The sequence below is a fragment of the Brachycentrus maculatus genome, unplaced genomic scaffold (assembly GCF_059751285.1).
Source record: "Brachycentrus maculatus isolate JH-2025_06_01 unplaced genomic scaffold, ASM5975128v1 h1tg000534l, whole genome shotgun sequence".
Taxonomy (NCBI): Eukaryota; Metazoa; Arthropoda; class Insecta; order Trichoptera; family Brachycentridae; genus Brachycentrus; species Brachycentrus maculatus.
In genome coordinates, this window is record NW_028281280.1 from 396,182 (window position 1) to 416,471 (window position 20,290).

A 20,290-nucleotide genomic window follows, 5' to 3' on the forward strand; every position below is an offset into this window, starting at 1 on the left:
GAAGTAGGTACCTGCTTTGTAAAATAAGGGAAGTGTGGAGTAAGTTGTACAATTAATTACCAACTATCACGCAGATTCTCCAAAGGGGTAGGCAGAGAGAATAGGACGTCACTCCATACTGCTCTGTTTTTGCAAATATTCTTCACCTCCTTCACTTTAATGCTTCTCCTCATACATACCCCGATTATTTCGATTTTTGGGCTGATCACGGCCAAGTATTTTAAATACAGATTGTGCTAAATTTTCCCCCATCTTCCTCCGCTTTTATTATTTACAATTTGTTTGACTATTCTTTCTTCACTCGTTGGTTCCACATGCCCAAACCATCCCAACATGTCTTTCTTAGTTTGATAGATAATGCTAATATCAGCCTTGCATTATTACCTTATATCACTATTCGAACACCTATCATACAACGTTTCGCCATACATTCGTCTGAGAGAGCTCATTTCTACTGCATTCAGCCTACATTCATCCATCTTCTTTTCTAACTAACTAACCAACTAACAAACCATCACGCCGCTTCCCCGCAGGGGTAGGCAGAGAGAATAGAGCGCCACATCACTCTGTCCTTGCAAACATTCTTCGCCTCTTCCACGTTCATGCATCTCCTCATACATACCCGCCGATTGTTACGACTCCTAACCTGACCACTTTCAAGTATTTGGCATACCTGATCGTGTCATGTTTTTCTCGGTCTTCTTCTGCTTTTTTTCCCACTAACATTCGCCTCATAAATTTGTTTCACCGTTCTTTCCTCACTCATTCGTTCTACGTGTCCAAACCATCTCAACACACCTTTCTTAATTTTATCGATAATGCTTATCTCAGCCTTACATTCTTTCCTTAATTCATCATTCGAACATCTATCAAACATCGTTTTGCCACACCTTTTTTAATTTTATCGATAATGCTTATCTCAGCTTTGCATTCCTTCCTTATTTCACTATTCGCACATCTATCATACATCGTTTTGTCGCACATTCTTCTGAGAGATCGCATTTCAACTGCATTCAGTCTACATTCATCCATCTTGTTTTCACCGTTTTCATTTTTTTTGCAAAAATATTTGTAACTGTGTTTTCAACTAAAAATACTGTGGATATTAAATTTTAAAACGTATTTTTTAAACAATGGCACAAAAAGTTTGTAAATGAACACTAATTACTAACTCTAACAGTCTACAAAGACGATACGTTCAGATAGAGCAAGGAAAAAGAAATATTTATCATTTGGGACTATTTTCCCAGCGCTCCCCATTAAAATTTTCCGCGCCATGGCAACATTCACCTTGCAAACGTCAAAAGATTTCCTCGCAGCGACGTTTTTGAATTTCGTCTCGCGGCGTTGGCCGCCATGGCGGGCGTACGTTTTTCATTTTTAAATTTGATCCGACATATTTTTTTATCACCCCGCGCGCCTGCCCGCGCACCAACACCGCATATATCGCTCACTCCTTTCAACAACGTCATATATCAAAAATCGTTGATTTTCAGTTGTGCATGTTTTCGGAATGCCTAGAAAATGTACTATATACCAGCAAAAGCGACATATTTTTAACTTAATATTCACCCGCTACAGGGCAGAAAGTGTTGTTTTTGCATTTTGAAGAAAAGATATTGTTTAATTATTTTTTTTAAATATACTAAATATTTTTTAAATGGAGAAAAACCATTCAGGTATAACCTTAAAAGATCTGTTGCACAGTAAAAAGTTCAATAAGTGGCTTGATATTTATTTTCAACACATTGTATAATATTTTTAAACTTTAAAAACGATCTCCTGAAAAATCATTTTTTGATATATGGCGTTGTTGAAAGGAGTGAGCGATATGCTTACTACTTACTACACACAGCGCACAGCGGCGTGTAGGTACTTGTATTTACAAAAAAATGTAATGTGTGTGTCTCTCGATTCGAATTTCCGGCGTTGCCAGATGTGGGGCGCTCGATATTTTTTGTTATTTTCAAATTTCAAAATCGAGAAATTCTAGAAGCCGGCGCAGGGGCGAACTGACAGCTGATTGTAATCCCGCCAAAAAAAATCGAAAAAAAAGTATATTAACCATAGATAATTAAACTATCTTTGAAGATACATAGTAACTAGACATTCGTCAAGCGGACTACGCAATTAAAAACGTGAAAGTTATCAAAAGTATTCATTAAAAATAGTAACTGGTTACATGACACTTAAGTTTGGTTTATTAGGAATGAATGTAAGAGACATTCAACATTTAAGAGACATTTAAATCACTATTCCGCAAACAAAGCCTGGCGGGTGCGGGATGCAGAGAAGTAACTTAACTAAAAGCACTTGACTTTTTCCCAGAAGGGCGTCGTCGCGTGGACGAATGTTTAGTTATCTAGGATATAAATATTACAAATATTTTTACTTTCTCCTGTAAGACTATGAAATAAGGAAATAAGGTTGAGATAAGCATTATCGATAAAATTAAGAAAGGTGTGTTGTGATGGTTTGGACGTGTGAAACGTATGAATATGTAAACAAATTTATGAGGCAAATGTAGTTGGAAACAGAGGAAGACCGAGGAAAACTCGGCATAATCAAGTATGTATGTCAAATACTCGAAATCGGCCGGGTCAGGAGTCGTAATAATTGTCGGGTATGTATGAGGAGATACATGAATGTGAAAGAGGCGAAGAATGTTTGCAAAGACAGAGTGGTGTGGCGTTTGATTCTCTCTGCCTACCCCTGCGGAGAAGCGGCGTGATTAGTTAGTTTGAAAAATATAGCTGTCAAAGATATGTTGACTTTTTTTTTGGTGTCGGGTTATGGTCCCGTGGTCAGTGTCGCGGACTCTTAAGTCAGAGTTTCTCGGTTCGAACCCACTCTACAGCAATTTGATACCTATTTCTAATAGTGAGCCGCTTAGGCTCACAGAAATAGTATGAAATTGAAATATTTGTGTAAATAATAAAAACACAAATCGCTCGCTCCTTTCAAGAACGTCATAAATCAAAATACTTGATTTTTCAGGAGAACGTTTTTAAAGTTTAAAAATATAATAGAATGTATTAAAAATAAATATCAAGCCACTTATTAAACTTTTTACTGTGCAACATATTATTTTAGGTAAAACCTGAAGGTTTTTTCTCCATTTCAAAATTATTTAATATATTTAAAAAAATAATTAAACAATACCTCTTCTTCAAAATGCAAAAACAACACTTTTTGCCCTGTAGTGGGTAAATATTAAGTTAAAAATATGCCTCTTTTGGTGGGATGTAGTACATTTTCTGGGCATTCCGAAAACATACACAACAGAAAATTGACGATTTTTGATTTATGACGTTCTTGAAAGGAGTGAGCGAAATATTTCTCTTTTATTATAAATTATAAAAAAATAAAAAAATGTTTTTGTAAGCAGGATTCGACTCTGTTTAAAAGTGTGTGCACACGTTCATACAGTTCTTACACACACATTCAAACATGACATGAAAAATGATGAATTTCATACGAAAAATAAATATCAACAAAGCGTTGCTGTGCAAAAATACTGTGATTCATTTTTTACACAATATATTAATATACACAAATAATACATTTTACTATGAAATATTTTAATATCATGTAAGAAAGATGAGTTCTAGACGATGACGCTTCTTTGTGGGGTCCATTCCTGAAGGATCTAAAGTAGGATACAAATGGCCACAAACTGCTTCTTAAAAATGCCCAACCTCCTTAATAATAATAATAATAATAAAAACCCTTATCCGCACCCCAATGGTGCATAGGGCACTGCGTCATATGAACGCAATGTTATCTTGATCGTTTACACATGAAGGAAAGGTGATCAGCCCTCCGCTTCAGGTACCAGTCCAGGGTAATATTGAATAAATATGACAGTGAAAAAATCACTTATATTTATTTTACTCCCCTTGGGAATCGAACCCGGGACCTCCAGAACGGTAGCCGAGCGTGCTGACCATTACACCACGGAGGCGGACCTTAATAATAGCAATTAATTAATTTCTTTCCCGCCAAGGCAAGCCAGTATTGGTAATATTTTGGACTGTGATCAACAGAATAGTTATTCAGTATTGTGAAACATAAATTAAAATCCAAAAATAATATGAAAAATTTAAAAAATGGCACTCGAAAAACTGATCTAAAGGCGAAGATGTTCGGGAAATTCATAAAAGTGGAAGTATCTCGAAAACTAGGGCACTTTTACTGAGGTCATATAATGCACCTTCTCTAATAACTTTCAAGAAACGTCTGAGACATTACTATCTGTCATTAGTACCCTAACTGTCCATCAAACCTCCTCCCTCTACCTCCTTCCCTAAACTACCTTCTTCCTTTGCCTTCCTTATTATCATCAATTTGTAAATTATATTTTTTTTTAATGTTCTAGTACTATGTACCCTCTAATTGCAAACAGCTATATATGGTATCAAACATTTTGACCAATATCACTTCTCTGTTTTTGGTTGGTCGGAAGATATTGCTTTTTAGCAATAAGCCCGCCAATGCACTTATTTCTTTTCTGTACAAATAAATAAATTAATTAATGAGTCATTACTTCAAAATATTATTATTTCTTATTAGAAATTAATTTTTAAGTACACGGGTATATTTTGATACGCGTATATGTAGTAAAAATTGTGAGAAAAACTAAATGTTTTTAACTAATTTAAAATACACACCCATTAATTAACGTGTCATTCGTTCAAAAAAAAATTATTTCTCATTCTTAGTTAATACTTGCATACATGCGTTTATTTCGATCCATATCCAGTTAAAATAGTAAGAAAAACGTAATTTTTAAAAACTAATTTCGGATAAGTAGCTCACTCCTTTCAAGAACGTCATAAATCAAAAATCGTCAATTTTAAGTTGTTCATGTTTTCAGAATGCCCAGAAAATGTACTATATCCCAGCAAAAGCGGCATATTTTTAAGTTAATATTTACCCGCTACAGGGCAGAAAGTGTTGTTTTTGCATTTTGAAGAAAAGGTATTGATTAATTATTTTTTGAAATATACTAAATATTTTTTAAATTGAGAAAAAACCTTCAGGTTTTACCTAAAAAGATATGTTGCACATTAAAAAGTTCAATAAGTGGCTTGATATTTATTTTTAATACATTTCATTATATTTTTATACTTTAAAAACGTTCTCCTGAAAAAAATGTTTTTTGATTTATGACGTTCTTGAAAGGAGTGAGCGAAGTAGTTAATTAATGCGTCATTCGTTCAAAATATCATAATTTCTCAATCCAAATTAATGTATGAATATATATGTGTTTTATTTCCATCTATATATAGTAAAAATTGTAGGGAAAACATAGTTTTCAACTAATTTGGGATAAGTACCTATTATTTATGTATTACGCATACATGCGTCCATTTCGATACATTTTCATTTAAAATAGTAAGAAACAATTACTTTTCAACTAATTCCGAACAAGTACATATGAATTACTATGTCATTCGTTTATTATCCTAAATAAGTACTTGCATACATGCGTTCATTTCGATCAATTTCCAGTTAAAATCGTAATAAACACGTTTTAAAAACGAAATTTGAATGAAAAATACCGACACAGAAGCCGAATTTTGAACGAGCTACATACTAATGTGCTAGCCACGCTCAATTAGAACTTACCGGCATAATTAGCCGTACTTACAGAGCAATATTTTAATTACGAACGGCCGACAATAGCTAGAACCTAGCGGAAGTGTCGCCTGAACAAATCAACAAATCACAAAATAGTCGAGATAACAAATTTCCTAAGAAGTCTTTTCAAAATATATCCACGGCACCCAGTGGAGCGGAAATGGCTCGCAAGTGTCTGTAAAGAGTGTATGTGTGCGTGTAAAAAAATTCCATCCCAAAAAATGGTGTCTATTCTTATCGGCGGGCAAACAAAAACGACGATGACGCCGCCAGATTTAAAATAAACTAATTTTTAGATTATTGATTTTGGTTGGCGTAGTCAAAAAACACTGTTGCCGCGTGCTCGAAGCGAAAAAACTTCGAAAAGCGACAACATTGTACGCGCGTACAATTTTGAGTTGATTTAGTACAATTTTGAATAGGATCCGGACGGTGTCAGGCGAATGGAAATGCAGGCAACTTAGTCAAAAGGGCGAAGATTACAAAATATTGTTTTTAAAAATCAATTTTTAATTTTAAAGGTGTCTCAACTTGATAACAACGCCGCTTCTCCGCAGGGGTAGGCAGAGAGAATCGAACGCCACACCACTCTGTTTTGGAAACATTCTTCGTCTCTTCCACATCCATGCATCTCCTCATACATACCCGACGATTATTACGACTCCTGACCTGGCCGCTTTCAAGTATTTGACATACCTGATTGTGCCAAGTTTTCTTGGTCTTCCACTGCTTCTTTTTCCAACTACATTCGCCTCATAAATTTGTTTAACCGTTATTTCCTCACTGATACGTTCCACATGTCGAAACTATCACAATTATAAACATACTTAAAATATTTTTTGCAGAGACCCACCAAGCCACCTTGTGTGTCTTGTCGGTGGAGTTCTTTTAACATTTTTTTATTGTTTTTATCCATTTTAACCTAATATATACATAAAACAGATATATTAATATTTTCTTGCATTTTTTTTAATTACCTAAGGTCCAAGTGACTCTGAAATCTAGCTACGGCTTATGCAACACCGCTTATCATGACCCTACTCAGGTTTTAACTTTTTAAGTTTCATAACCTATGCCTACTCGTGAGTGGATTTACTCTTTATGTTTAACGTTACTATAATTTAATGTAATTCATGAGTAAAAATTCTAGGCAAAAACACTCGCTAAAACACGCGACATTTGTATAGGACCTTTTTGCGAGTGTCCCGGCGCTGCCCGGGCCATTGGAAGCCGTCCGAACGGCTCCACTAACTCGGTCGGGCGGCCTTTTCAAATAACGTAAAAATTACGCCGGTCAAACGCTGCATGAAACTCAAAATTGCTACTCCGCCAGCCGAGCCACTGCCTAATGTATTTTTTATTTTGTCATTTTTCACGAACGAGCGACCTCCGCGAACCAAAATCCGAAATTGCAAGAAGCGAATGAGCCCGTCCGTGCGTTTTCGCGTTCGCGGACAATGGTCTCTATAGACGTCGCGAATAGAGCCGACTTTCCTGTGCGCAGTTTTCCGACAAGTTAAGCGTAGAGTACACCGCTTTCAAAAGTGATTAATAAATAAATATTTAATAGCAATTTTAACAGATTATAAAATAATTCGGAGTATTCGGCTCAAATGGCTGCGATTACAAACGGAACAGGGACCGAATTGCTCCGGTATGAGGAGTTCCGTTATGTCTGTACGTCTGACAGCTAGCGTTCGCGTTGTATCGTGTGGCTGTGTTGTTTTTATTACGTTTTTTACGAAAAAAAATACATAAGTTTACAATTGTTGGGCATGTGAAAGCGGTATTGATTTTTACCGTTTACGAGTTTTTCAAAATTACCACAGCGCAGTAAAATCGAAATGTATTCGGCGAGTTGTGACAGCGGCTTGAAGTTCGGGTTGTTTTTTACAAATTATAACTCCGTGGTTTCCTGAAGTTAATTGAAATTAATCGTATCCACTCGACTCTCGCGTTTTACTCTGTGTGTTTTGGTCAACTTTTGAGAACCTATTCGCAAAGTTTTGTGTGTGTTTTTGAAAAAAAAAATCAAATGTGAAGTTCCGTTCTGTGAGTGACTTATGTTTTTTGAAGTTTCCCAGGCGGCTCGACATCTTTGATGGTTAGTTTACTGCATTAATTGTACTTTATTCGCTTAAATTTTGTTGTAATCTTTCAATTCACCTTATTACGGATGCCATTTCGAATTTGACCGACGTCGCTGCGGTCTTACGATTTCCAAAATTCGAAAGGCTAAATTAGACTTGCCACATAATTAGGAGTTTTAATTAGATTTTTGGAAAACTGTATTTTTTTTTTTTCAAAACGACTTTCTTCTGTTAAATTCCCGACGCTCAATTGTTTATCAATCTTTATTTGAACTCAAATAAACTCGTAAGAAGTATGTTGTGGGAAAACCAGTTAAAAAAGTATATATGCGTCAAAAGAAAGTGTAGCATTTTCTATTGCAAGTCTTGATTTTTTTTTCTTGGAAATTTGAAATTATCACTAATTCCTTCGTCGTTCATTTATTTTCTTATTCATTTGCATTCACAAATTAGGTTTCTTATCAGAGTTCTCTGGGCAAGTCATATTTTGCGCAAAATAACCTTAAAAATTATACCCATACACTTTTTATGGCGGTGTGTTTACATGTTAAAATTGACATGTACAGCCTTGTGGTAGTATTAAAACTTGAAACATTGTATTCCATCTTACAAATACACCTCCATTTTCTTTCCCATATAGTTGTAATGACACAATATTAATTATTTTTTGACATCTCATCAAAGATGAAGAAGAATATGGAAGTCTGCGCATTTAGGGGGCTTGCGACCGAAATGCCCAGACTTCCATATTCTTCTTCATCTTTGTTGAGATGTTTTAAAACTAATTTGAATAATAACTGCTTCATATTTGTGAATAAATTAACTGATCAAATTATAAGCTAAAATAATATAAATATAAATGATATTTTCTGGCGTTTCTCATGTGTGTGATTATAATCCAGGATTCGGACCTCACATACTAATATAAGAGTTTCTGCTCAATAAAAAGGCTTCTTTTCATCTCACCAATAGATGTCTCTAGTGAAGTTCTAGTGATTCAAGAACAAAGTTTCAAAATTGGTTCATATATCGCTCACTCCTTTCAAGAACAGCATAAATCAAAAATCGTCAATTTTCAGTTGTGCATGTTTTTGGAATGCCCAGAAAATTTACTATATCCCAGCAAAAGCGGCATTTTTAAAACTTAATATTTACCCGCTACAGGGTAGAAAGTGTTGTTTTCGCATTTTGTAGAAAAGGTATTGTTTAATTATTTTTTTTAAATATACTAAATATTTTTCAAATGGAGAAAAAACCTTCAGGTTTTACGTAAAAAGATCTTTTGCAAAGTAAAAAGTTCGATAAGTGGCTTGATATTTATTTTTAATACATTGTGTTATATTTTTAAACATTAAAAAACGTTCTCCTGAAAAATCAAGTTTTTTGATTTATGACGTTCTTGAAAGGAGTGAGCGATATGTATAGAACTTCTAAGAATTTGACTAGTGTGGTCGTCAATAATGGGTAGAATTGGAGAATGTTACCCGTGTGTAAAGTGATGACTTAAACCAGCCTATGACGGTCGTCAGCCCCGTAAATGCCCAGACTTCCATATCCTTCTTCATCTTTGATGAGTTAACTATATTTGTAGATACAATGCCATTTGTGGATCGCACAATATTGACATAATAATAATAAACCCTTATCCGCACCCCAATGGTGCATAGGGCACTGCATCATACAAACGCAGTGTTTTTTTGATCGTTTACACATGAAGGAAAGGTGATCAGCCCCCCGCTTCAGGTACCAGTCCAGGGTAATATTGAATAAATATTACAGTGAAAAAAATCCCTTATATGTCTCCTCTGTCCGCCTCCGTAGTGTAATGGTCAGCATGCTCGCCTACCGTTCTGGAGGTCCCGGGTTCGATTCCCAGGGGGGTTTAAAAAATATAAGTGATTTTTTCACTGTAATATTTATTCAATATTACCCTGGACTGGAACCTGAAGCGGGGGGCTGATCACCTTTCCTTCATGTGTAATCGACCGAGATAACACTGCGTTTATATGAAGCAGTGCCCTATGCACCATTGGGGTGCGGTAAGGGATTTATTATTATTATTATATTTATTTGACCCCCACCCCCTGGGAATCGAACCCGGGACCTCCAGGACGGTAGCCGAGCGTGCTGACCATTACACTACGGAGGCGGACATAATGTTTGTTTAATTGACATAATGTCATTAATAATGTGAATATTTGGTATTATTTTTTGACATCTCATCAAAGATGAAGAAGAATATGGAAGTCTGGGCATTTACGGGGCTTACGACCGTCATAGGCTGGTTTAAGTGATCACTTTACACACGTGTAACACTCACCAATTCTACCCATTATTGACAACCACACTACTCAAATTCTTGGAAGTTCTATATATATGAACCAATTTAGAAACCTTGTTCATGAATCACTAGAACTTCACTAGAGACATCTATTGGTGATGGTCGTAAGCCCCGTAAATGCCCAGACTTCCATATTCTTCTTCATCTTTGATGAGATGTCAAAAAATAATATGAAAATAACTCCTGTAATTGGAGATAATCCAGATTTTGTGAACAAGTATTTGGACACACTCAAAATGTTGTAGGATAATTATTTGGGTTTGCAATACTTTCGTGCCTATTATATTTGCGTCAATTTGTGACTAACCCTGACATGTAAATATGTGTCCGTTTGAAGAATATCACAGCTTTATACAACTCCCTTTTCTAACTAACTAACTAACCAACCATCACGCCGCTTCCCCGCAGGGGTATATTACCCTGGACTAGTACATAAAGCGTAGAGGGCCGATCACCTCTCCTTCATGTGCTAACGATCAAGATAACACTGCGTTTAAATGATGCAGTGCCCTATGCACCATCGGGTGCGGACAAGGGTTTGAAGAATATAAACTACGAATATTTGACCCTTACAGAAAATCAAAAATTAAAAAATTAATTAGTAAAAAAGATGAAAAAGAAAAAGTTAGTAACTAACTAACCATCACGCCGCTTCCCCGCAGGGGTAGGCAGAGAGTATAGAGCGCCACACCACTCTGTCCTTGCAAACATTCTTCGCCTCTTCCACGTTCATGCATCTCCTCATACATACCCGCCGATTGTTACGACTCCCAACCTGACCGCTTTCAAGTGTTTGGCATACCTGATCGTGCCATGTTTTTCTCGGTCTTCCTCCGCTTCTTTTCCCGCTAACATTCGCCCCATAAATTTGTTTTACCATTCTTTCCTCACTCATTCGTTCTACATGTCCAAACCATCTCAACACACCTTTCTTAATTTTATGGATAATGCTTATCTCAGCTTTGCATTCCTTCCTTATTTCACTATTCGCACATCTATCATACATCGTTTTGTCACACATTAAAAATATTTACATACTTGAAAATCCTGCTAAAAAATACTTAAAAACAGCGTTGTATTTTGAATTCCGCTATATTCATGGAACTTGTCTTCTGACCCGTATCAGCCAATCAGAGAGCGGGGGTTGGTAAAAAATTAAGATGACGTCATTATCGGTTTGTGTCTCCTGTTTTTTTTTCAATACTGAATAACTGTGTTTGATAATGTCCTAAGAAGAGGAAACGCGTCACGTATTAACATATACATAAATAAATGTAGAATTCAATCCAACAAAACCTTGTTTTATTTTGGAAATAATAATAATAATAATAATATAATAAAATTAGCTGGTGTGCCGCTGAAAAAGTCTAGTTTTGTGAAAATAACACAATCGCTCCATATTTTGACTGCCTGCGCTTAGTAAAGTAGGCCCACATTTAGCATTAAACATAATATGTTACCATAATACCTTAGTGATAGAAGGGTAATTACTGATTTGGTCCTGTTATATAAAATTCTCAACAGCCCTGATCTCCTAAATCAAATAAAGCTTAGCGTGCGTCCAAGAGGTACTAGGCAAAAATCTGTATTCCCAGTATCTGTACATAATGCAAACTATACCTTGTTGTATACCTTGTTGTAACTATACCTTGTTGTAGACTATATATACTCATTGCTGAGTTAGATCAGTGATTCCCAAAGTGGTCTATATCGACCCCCGGGGGTCTATGACAACTCGCAAGGGGTCTATGTTTTAATTTGAATTTAAAATATCAATCAAACCCTTATCCGCACCCCAATGGTGCATAGAACACAGTGTCTTATAAACGCAGTGTTATCATGATCGTTTTACACATGAAGGAAAGGTGATCAGCCCTCCACTTCAGGTACCAGTCCATGGTAATATTGAATAAATATTACAGTGAAAAAATCACTTATATTTATTTTTACCCCCCTTGGGAATCGAACCCGGGACCTCCAGAACGGTAGCCGAGCGTGCTGACTATTACACTACGGAGGCGGACAAGGATAAAACCTAACATGTGTGGTTCAATGTGAGTGACACTACATATACCGGCTGTCAAAAATACATTTGAAGTTGATGAATTTGATAAAAATCCATATCAGGTAAGGCAAGGGGTCTACGAGATAAAAGAGTTTGGGAACCTCTGAGTTAGATTATATTATAATTGCTTAATAAAGCGGCTGAAATTAATAAATCTTAGTGATAGAAGGGTAATTACTGATTTGGTCCTGTTATATAAAATTCTCAACAGCCCTGATCTCCTAAATCAAATAAAGCTTAGCGTGCGTCCAAGAGGTACTAGGCAAAAATCTGTATTCCCAGTATTTGTACATAATGCAAACTGTGCCATGTTCTCTCCCATTCCGCGGCTTCACATGTTAGCCAATGCTTTTGAAAGTATAGATTTATTTAATATATTGTTATCCACCTTGAAGTGTGTACTTTCTCAGCATTTCTTCCCCATGTTATAATGGATAAATGTAAACGTTGTGTTTCACTCTCTCTCGCTGCTCGCTGATAGTGTGTGAAGGAGACGTGTATTGACCAGTGCTTACTATTTGTTATTTATTTATTATTTTATGTTTAAGACTTTTTATTTCTCTAATAGCGTATTTTTATATTTTATATAGTAAATATCGCTCACTCCTTTCAAGAACGTCATAAATAAAAAAACTTGATTTTTCAGGAGATTGTTTTTTAAGTTTAAAAATATAATACAATATATTAAAAATAAATATCAAGCAACTTACTGAACTTTTTACTGTGCAACAGATCTTTTTAAGTAAAACCTGAAGGTTTCTTCTCCATTTGAAAAATATTTAGTTTATTTAAAAAAATAATTAAACAATACCTTTTCTTTAAAATGCAAAAACAACACATTCTGCCCTGTAGCGGGTAAATATTAAGTTAAAAATATGCCGCTTTTGCTGGGATATAGTACATTTTTTGGGCATTCCGAAAACATGCACAGCTGGAAATTGACAATTTTTGAAAGAAGTGAGCGATATGTGACTATATATCGACGGCCCCTACGTAAAGTACTCTATCTGCAAATCTGTTACTTTACAGGAGAGAGCTTAGAAGATTTGAACGTATTGTTTTTATTAATTAACGGTTTTATCTGAAATTCTAACCTAGTATTATACATTAAAAAAGACGATAAAATAATGTATTACATCGTTTTAAAACTTTATGCTTTGTCAAAATTATGTAGTTAGCGTTTTAGGAGTTCAGTTCATTTCGAAAATTCCATATAGACAGCGTCTTATACGCCTGAAAACTAGGCGTTATTTATTTAATATAATTTTTTGTTTTTTTATATTTGTAGCTAACGGTCAGTTGATAACATACACCAAATATCTCAAAATTGACGAAAATGTAGTTAGAGCACTTTACGTAGGGCATGTTCATATTCCTCACTCCTTTCAAGAACGTCATAAATCAAAAAACTTGATTTTTCATGAGAACGTTTTTACTACTACTACTACTACTACTACCATCACGCCGTTTCTCCGCAGGGGTAGGCAGAGAGGATGGAACGCCACACTCTTCTGTCCTGACATACACTCCTCGCCTCCTTCACATCCATACATCTAGTCATACATGCCCTCCGATTACGCAGACTTTTGACACCGCCAGATTTTAGGTTCTGATTGATCTGATTGTGCCAAGTCTTTTTCGGTCGTCCACGTTCTGTTTTCCCTCTCACATTCAGAACGTTTTTAAAGTTTTAAAATATAATACAATGTATTAAAAATAAATACCAAGCCACTTATTGAACTTTTTACTGTGCAACAGATCTTTTTAGGTAAAACCTGAAGGTTTTTCTCCATTTGAAAAATATTTATTACATTAAAAAAATTATTAAACAATACCTTTTCTTCAAAATGCAAAAACAACACTTTCTGCCCTGTAGCGGGTAAATATTAAGTTAAAAATATGCCGCTTTTGCTGGGATATAGTACATTTTTTGGGCATTCCGAAAATATGCACAACTGAAAATTGACGATTTTCGATTTATGACGTTCTTGAAAGGAGTGAGCGATATGTGCGTTAGAAAACTTAGGATTTGACTTATCGCAGGTTAATGTGCGTGTGTGTGTTGTAGATCCGCACCGCCGCCTGTAATGCTGGGCTGAGGACTTCTCCGCCACGATGCTCCCGCAACAGTACTGCCTCAAGTGGAAGTACCACAACACCAACATACAGTTCACCTTCTCGGAGCTGCTAGCTAAAGGTAACAGACGACCCTCATCATCCTCGGAATGATATTTTTCAATTTTTATTTACATAAATTGTATACTTTTATTAAAATCACAATTTTAAACATATTTTTTTTAAAAAATTGGGGAGACCGACCAAGTCACCTTGTGTGTCTTGTCGGTGGAGTTCTTTTTGAATACATTTTTCATTTACAACGGAGAATTTTAGGCGTGCGGTGGTTTGACTTTGTGAGGAATGAAGAGATAAGGCGTAGGACGCAGCAAATCTTGGTCGCAACTGTCGTCAAGAAAAGGCGATTCAGTTGGCTTGGCCATGCACTCCGCATGCCTCCCGAGCGCCGCCATCAAGCTTGTTTTTAATTATATATATATATATAAAACCCTTATCCGCACCCAAATGGTGCATAGGGCACTGTCATATAAACGCAATGTTATCTTGATCGTTTATACATGAAGGAAAGGTGATCAGCCTTCCGCTTCAGGTACCAGTCTATGGTAATTTTGAATAAATATTACAGTGAAAAAATCACTAATATTTATTTTCAATAATCAAACCCGGGACCTCTAGAACGGTAGCCGAGCAAGCAGACCATTACACTACGAAGGCGGACATTTCGCTCATTCCTTTCAAGAATGACATAAATCAAAAATCGTCAATTTTCAGTTATGCATTTTGAAGAAAATGTGTTGTTTAATTATTTTTATAAATAAATTTAATATTTTTCAAATGGAGAAAAAACCTTCAGGTTTTACCTAAAAAGATCTGTTGCACAGTAAAAAGTTCAATAAGTGGCTTGATATTTATTTTGAATACATTGTGTTATATTTTTAAACATTAAAATCGTTCTCCTGAACAATCAAGTATTTTGATTTATGACGTTCTTGAAAGGAGTGAGCGATTTGAATAAATGTATATAATTTTGTTCATTAATTGATTCGGCAGTCGCTTTGTGGTGAAATCTATCCATTTTTAATTAATGTTTTACTTGGTGAATACCACTATTACTTAAAATCTACTGTACAATGGCTGCAAGACGTTGAGTAGCAAAAAAGTTCAGTAACATTGTTTTGCAGGGGCGTTCCCGATCAAAGTACTCGGTGTTCCAAGCGGAGTTGTCGAAGACCCTCCAACAATTTATAATTTTTATTTTTCAATCCATGATCCTGTGAAGTACAGTCCTAAATTTTGTCCGCCTCTGTAGTGTAATGGTCAGCACGCTCGGCTACCGTTCCGGAGGTCCCGGGTTCGATTCCCAAGGGGGGTAAAATAAATATAAGTGATTTTTTTCACTGTAATATTTTTTCAATATTACCATGGACTGGTACCTGAAGCGGAGGGCTGATCACCTTTCCTTCGTGTGTAACGATCAAGATAACATTCAAACCTTTATCCGTATTTATTCATACCGTTCTGGAGGTCCCGGGTTCGATTCCCAGGGGGGTCAAATAAATATTGGTGATTTTTTCACTGTAATATTTATTCAAAATTACCATGGACTGGTACCTGAAGCGGAGGGCTGATCACCTTTCCTTCACGTGTAAAACGATCAAGATAACACCGCGTTTTATGACGCAGTGCCCTATGCACCATTGGGGTTGCGGATAAGGGTTTTTATTATTATTATTATTAATATTTATTAAAAATTACCATGGACTGGTACCTGAAGCGGAGGGCTGATCACCTTTCCTTCATGTTCAAAACGATCAAGATAACACCGCGTTTTATGACGCAGTGCCCTATGCACCATTGGGGTGCGGATAAGGGTTTTTATTATTATTATTAAAACATAAATTAAAAATGTATACAATTTTAAAAAAACTGTGTGCAGAGAGGAAAGTGCTCCGCCCGCCTCTCGTGACAGTTCCTCACGGGCTTTCTCCTTGCAGGCAGCTTCTGCGATGTGACGCTGTGGTGCGGCGGGTGCGCCTTCCGCGCGCACCGCGCCGTGCTGGCCTCCTGCTCGGGGCTGCTGGGCGCGCTGCTCGGCGGGCACGAGGGCGGCGCGGAGCCGGCGCTCGTGCTGGACCGCACCGACCCGCAGCACCTGCGCCAGCTGCTCGCCTTCATGTACACGGGCGAGGTCAGCGTGCACCATGTGAGTAGTGTCTAACACCCGCGGCGACATCGCACAGCCCTGTTTGACGCCCGAGCCGGGGCGGAAACGGACCGCACAATGCCAGATTTTATGTGTTGATAATATGCGAGGGTATGTATGAGGAGATCCATGAATGTAGAAGAGGCGAAGAATGTTTGCAAAGACAGAGTGGTGAGGCATTCGATTCTCGAATTAAGCGGCGTGACGGTTAGTTAGTTAGTTAGTTATAATATACGATAATTTTGTGTTATAATATAAAAAAAATAATAATAAAACCCTTATCCGCACCCCAATGGTGCATAGGGCACTGCGTTATATAAACGCAGTGTTATCTTGATCGTTTACACATGAAGGAAAGGTGATCAGACCTCCGCTTCAGGTACCAGTCCGGGGTAATATTGAATAAATATGACAGTGAAAAAATCACTTGTATTTATTTTACCCCCCTTGAGAATCGAACCCGGGACCTCCAGAACGGTAGCCGAACGTGCTGACCATTACACCACGGAGGCGGACAAAAAAATTGTGTTATAATATACAATAATTTTATGTGTTATTAATATAAGGTTAGGAGTAGAGTAGTTAGAAGAACGTGCGACAAAACGATGTATGATAGGTGTTCGAATAGTGAAATAAGGAAGGAATGCAAAGCTGAGATAAGTATTATTGATAAAATTAAGAAAGGTGCGTTGAGATGGTTTGGACATGTAGAACGAATGAGTGAGGAAAGAACGGTGAAACAAATTTATGAGGCGAATGTAATTGGTAAAGGAGCAGAGGAAGACCGAGAAAAACTTGGCACGATCAAGTATGCCAAATACTCGAAAGCGGTCAGGTTAGGAGTCGAAACAATCGGCGGGTGCGTATGAGGAGATGCATGAACGCGGAAGAGGCGAAGAATGTTTGCAAGGACAGAGTGGTGTGGCGTTCTATTCTCTCTGCCTACCTCTGCGGAAAAGCGGCGTGATGGTTAGTTTATTACATATACAGGTCGAATCTCGGTATTACGGACTTCACGGGACCACGATTTCGCTATTATGAGAATTCGTTACACTGGATGTATAGGAATGTATTTTATCGCCATATTATACCCACTCTTATTAACTAACTAACTAACTAACTAACCATCACGCCGCTTCCCCGCAGGGGTAGGCAGAGAGAATAGAGCGCCACACCACTCTGTCCTTGCAAACATTCTTCGCCTCTTCCACGTTCATGCATCTCCTCATACATACCCGCCGATTGTTACGACTCCTAACCTGACCACTTTCAAGTATTTGGCATACCTGATCGTGCCATGTTTTTCTCAGTCTTCCTCTGCTTCTTTTCCCGCTAACATTCGCCTCATAAATTTGTTTTATCGTTCTTTCCTCACTCATTCGTTCTCAACACACCTTTCTTAATTTTCTCGATAATGCTTATCTCAGCTTTGCATTCCTTCCTTATTTCACTATTTGCACATCTATCATACATCGTTTTGTTACACATTCTTCTGAGAGATGGCATTTCGACTGCATTCAGTCTACTTTCATCCTTCTTTTGATAACTCCATGTTTCACTTCCATACATTAGAGTTGGAACCAGGACTCCGTTGTGCACTGCCAGTTTAGCTTCCGCTGATAGGTTTTTATTTGCTATAACCGCTGATAGGTTTTTATTTGCTTATATATATTTTATTTGCTATATATTTATTTGTTACCCACTTTTATTAGAAAATAAAAATTAGTGATTACTGTTGCACTACACCCGATCTTCCGGCCAGTGATCAATACAATATAGGTACCTACCTTCTACAGGACACAACAGAAATGAAACTTCTTTTTTGTATATAATTTGTTTATTTATCAATACAGACGGAGCTCACCGGCTTGCTGAAGACCGCCGAGGAGCTAAAGATCAAGGGGCTCGCAGACGTGTCCTGGAAGGACTCGGTCAGCAAGCAGCCGGCCGGCGGCGGCAGCCCCCCCGGAGCCGGCGCGGCCGCCGCGGGCCCCGCGGCTCCGGCGCCGACGCTCGCGGCCGCCAAGCCCGCCCCCGCCGCCGACTCGCTCATGTCCGACATAGAGGAGGTCCACCCCGTCCAGCCGATCATGGTCGCGGTCAACGGTACGTGTCGGGCGCACCAGTCATAGTCACTGGTCATATTGACTAATTAAAGTGACTGGTCGTATTGGCTGGTCACAGTGAGTGGTCATAGTGACTGGTCGTGGTCACTGGTTATAATGACTGGTCATAGTGACTGGTCATAGTAACTAGTCATAGTGACTGGTCAAAGTGTCTGGTCATATTGACTGATCAAAGTGAGTGGTCATAGTCACTGGTCATTGGTAGTATTGTTAATAGTCATAGTTACTGGTCATTGGTAGTACTGTTAATAGTCATAATGTCTGGTCATAGTGGCTGGTCATAGTCACCGGCCATAGTGAGTTGTTATAGTGACTGGTCATATTGACACTGGTCATAGTGACTTGTCAAAGTCACTGGTCATAGTGACTGGTCATAGTGGCAAGTCAAACTCACTAATCATGTTCACCGGTCATAATGACTGGTCATAGTGACTGGTCATTGTGACTGGTTATAGTGACTGGTCATAGTGACTGGTCATTATGTCTGGTCATAGTGACTGGACATAGTGACTAGTCATAGTGACTGGTCATAGGGAATAATAATTGTGACCGGTCATAGGGACTGATCATAGTGACCGGTCATAGTCATCGGTCATAGGCACTGGTCACAGTCATCCACCACCCCGAGCTCCTTAGAAAGGCTCACTTTCCTTACCCCGTATAGCAGTAACATCCGCCACCCTGAGCTCCTTAGAAGAGGCGAACTCGGCGAACCCGCCTGGTAACCCTTCTCACTCTTCCAGGTTCTCTAGTGGTACCTCCGCTGAACATGACCCCCACTCCTTCCGGCGCCGACGCCGTCAAGAGAAGACGCGGAAGGCCGCCACTGGAACCGAAGCTGTCCCAAGACAGGTACGAAGACTCCGTTATAGCCGTCTAACTTGAGATGAAGCATCTATCATCTATACATATCGCTCACTTCTTTCAAGAACGACATAAATCGAAAAACTTGATTTTTCAGGAGAACGTTTAAAAATATAATACAATGTTTTAAAAATAAATATCAAGCCACTTATTGAACTTTTAACTGTGCAACAGATCTTTTTAGGTAAAACCTGAAGGTTTTTCCTCCATTTGAAAAAAATAAGTATATTTAAAAAAAATTTTAAACAATACCTTTTCTTCAAAATGCAAAAACAACACTTTCTGCCCTGTAGCGGATAAATATTAAGTTAAAAATATGCCGCTTTTGCTGGAATATAGTACATTTTCTGGGCATTCCGAAAACATGCACAGCTGAAAATTGCCAATTTTCGATTTATGACGTTCTTGAAAAGAGTGAGCGATATATTACAAAAGAAGATAGAAGTCCGAGCATTCCTATATGAAACAAAATTTAAAATCATGTTTTCAGGCGTCTCCCAGTATGTAAAATAATCCGGGGTTCGCATCTTGCAGACGTCTAAATAAAATGGTCTCTTCTAAAGAAAAGCTTATATCCAATCTAACCATAAATGATTCTAGTGAACTCACACGTACAGTGTCATGGGATAATTGATATATGTAGGATTTTGAGTGTGTCCAAATACTTGTTCACAAATCTGGATTATTTCCTGTTGGGAGTTATTTGTTTACATTTTTGACATCTCAACATAGACAAAGAAGAATACGGAAGTCTGGGCATTTACAGGGCTTCCTACATAGATGGCTATTGTGAACTCGCACACACTGTGTTACGAGTCTAATCGATATATCTAGAAGTTCCAAAAATTGAGTAGCGTGGTTGTCAATCATGGGTTGCACGTG

General features: G+C 37.6%; 2 protein-coding genes across 2 annotated transcripts in view; both read left to right on the plus strand.

The window, feature by feature from the left end:
* The window catches only part of LOC148301628 (phenoloxidase-activating factor 2-like), a 222,954-nt gene that overhangs the window by 59,422 nt on the left and 143,242 nt on the right, over positions 1-20,290 (plus strand). The window lies entirely within an intron of this gene.
* The window catches only part of LOC148301630 (uncharacterized), a 30,336-nt gene continuing 16,867 nt past the window's right edge, over positions 6,822-20,290 (plus strand). The window contains exons 1-5 of the mRNA XM_088272942.1: positions 6,822-7,747; positions 14,208-14,336; positions 16,210-16,418; positions 18,272-18,524; positions 19,288-19,396. Of these exons, the coding sequence (XP_088129068.1) occupies positions 14,255-14,336; positions 16,210-16,418; positions 18,272-18,524; positions 19,288-19,396 (653 nt within the window). The 5' untranslated portion in view covers positions 6,822-7,747; positions 14,208-14,254. The remainder of the gene's footprint in view (positions 7,748-14,207; positions 14,337-16,209; positions 16,419-18,271; positions 18,525-19,287; positions 19,397-20,290) is intronic.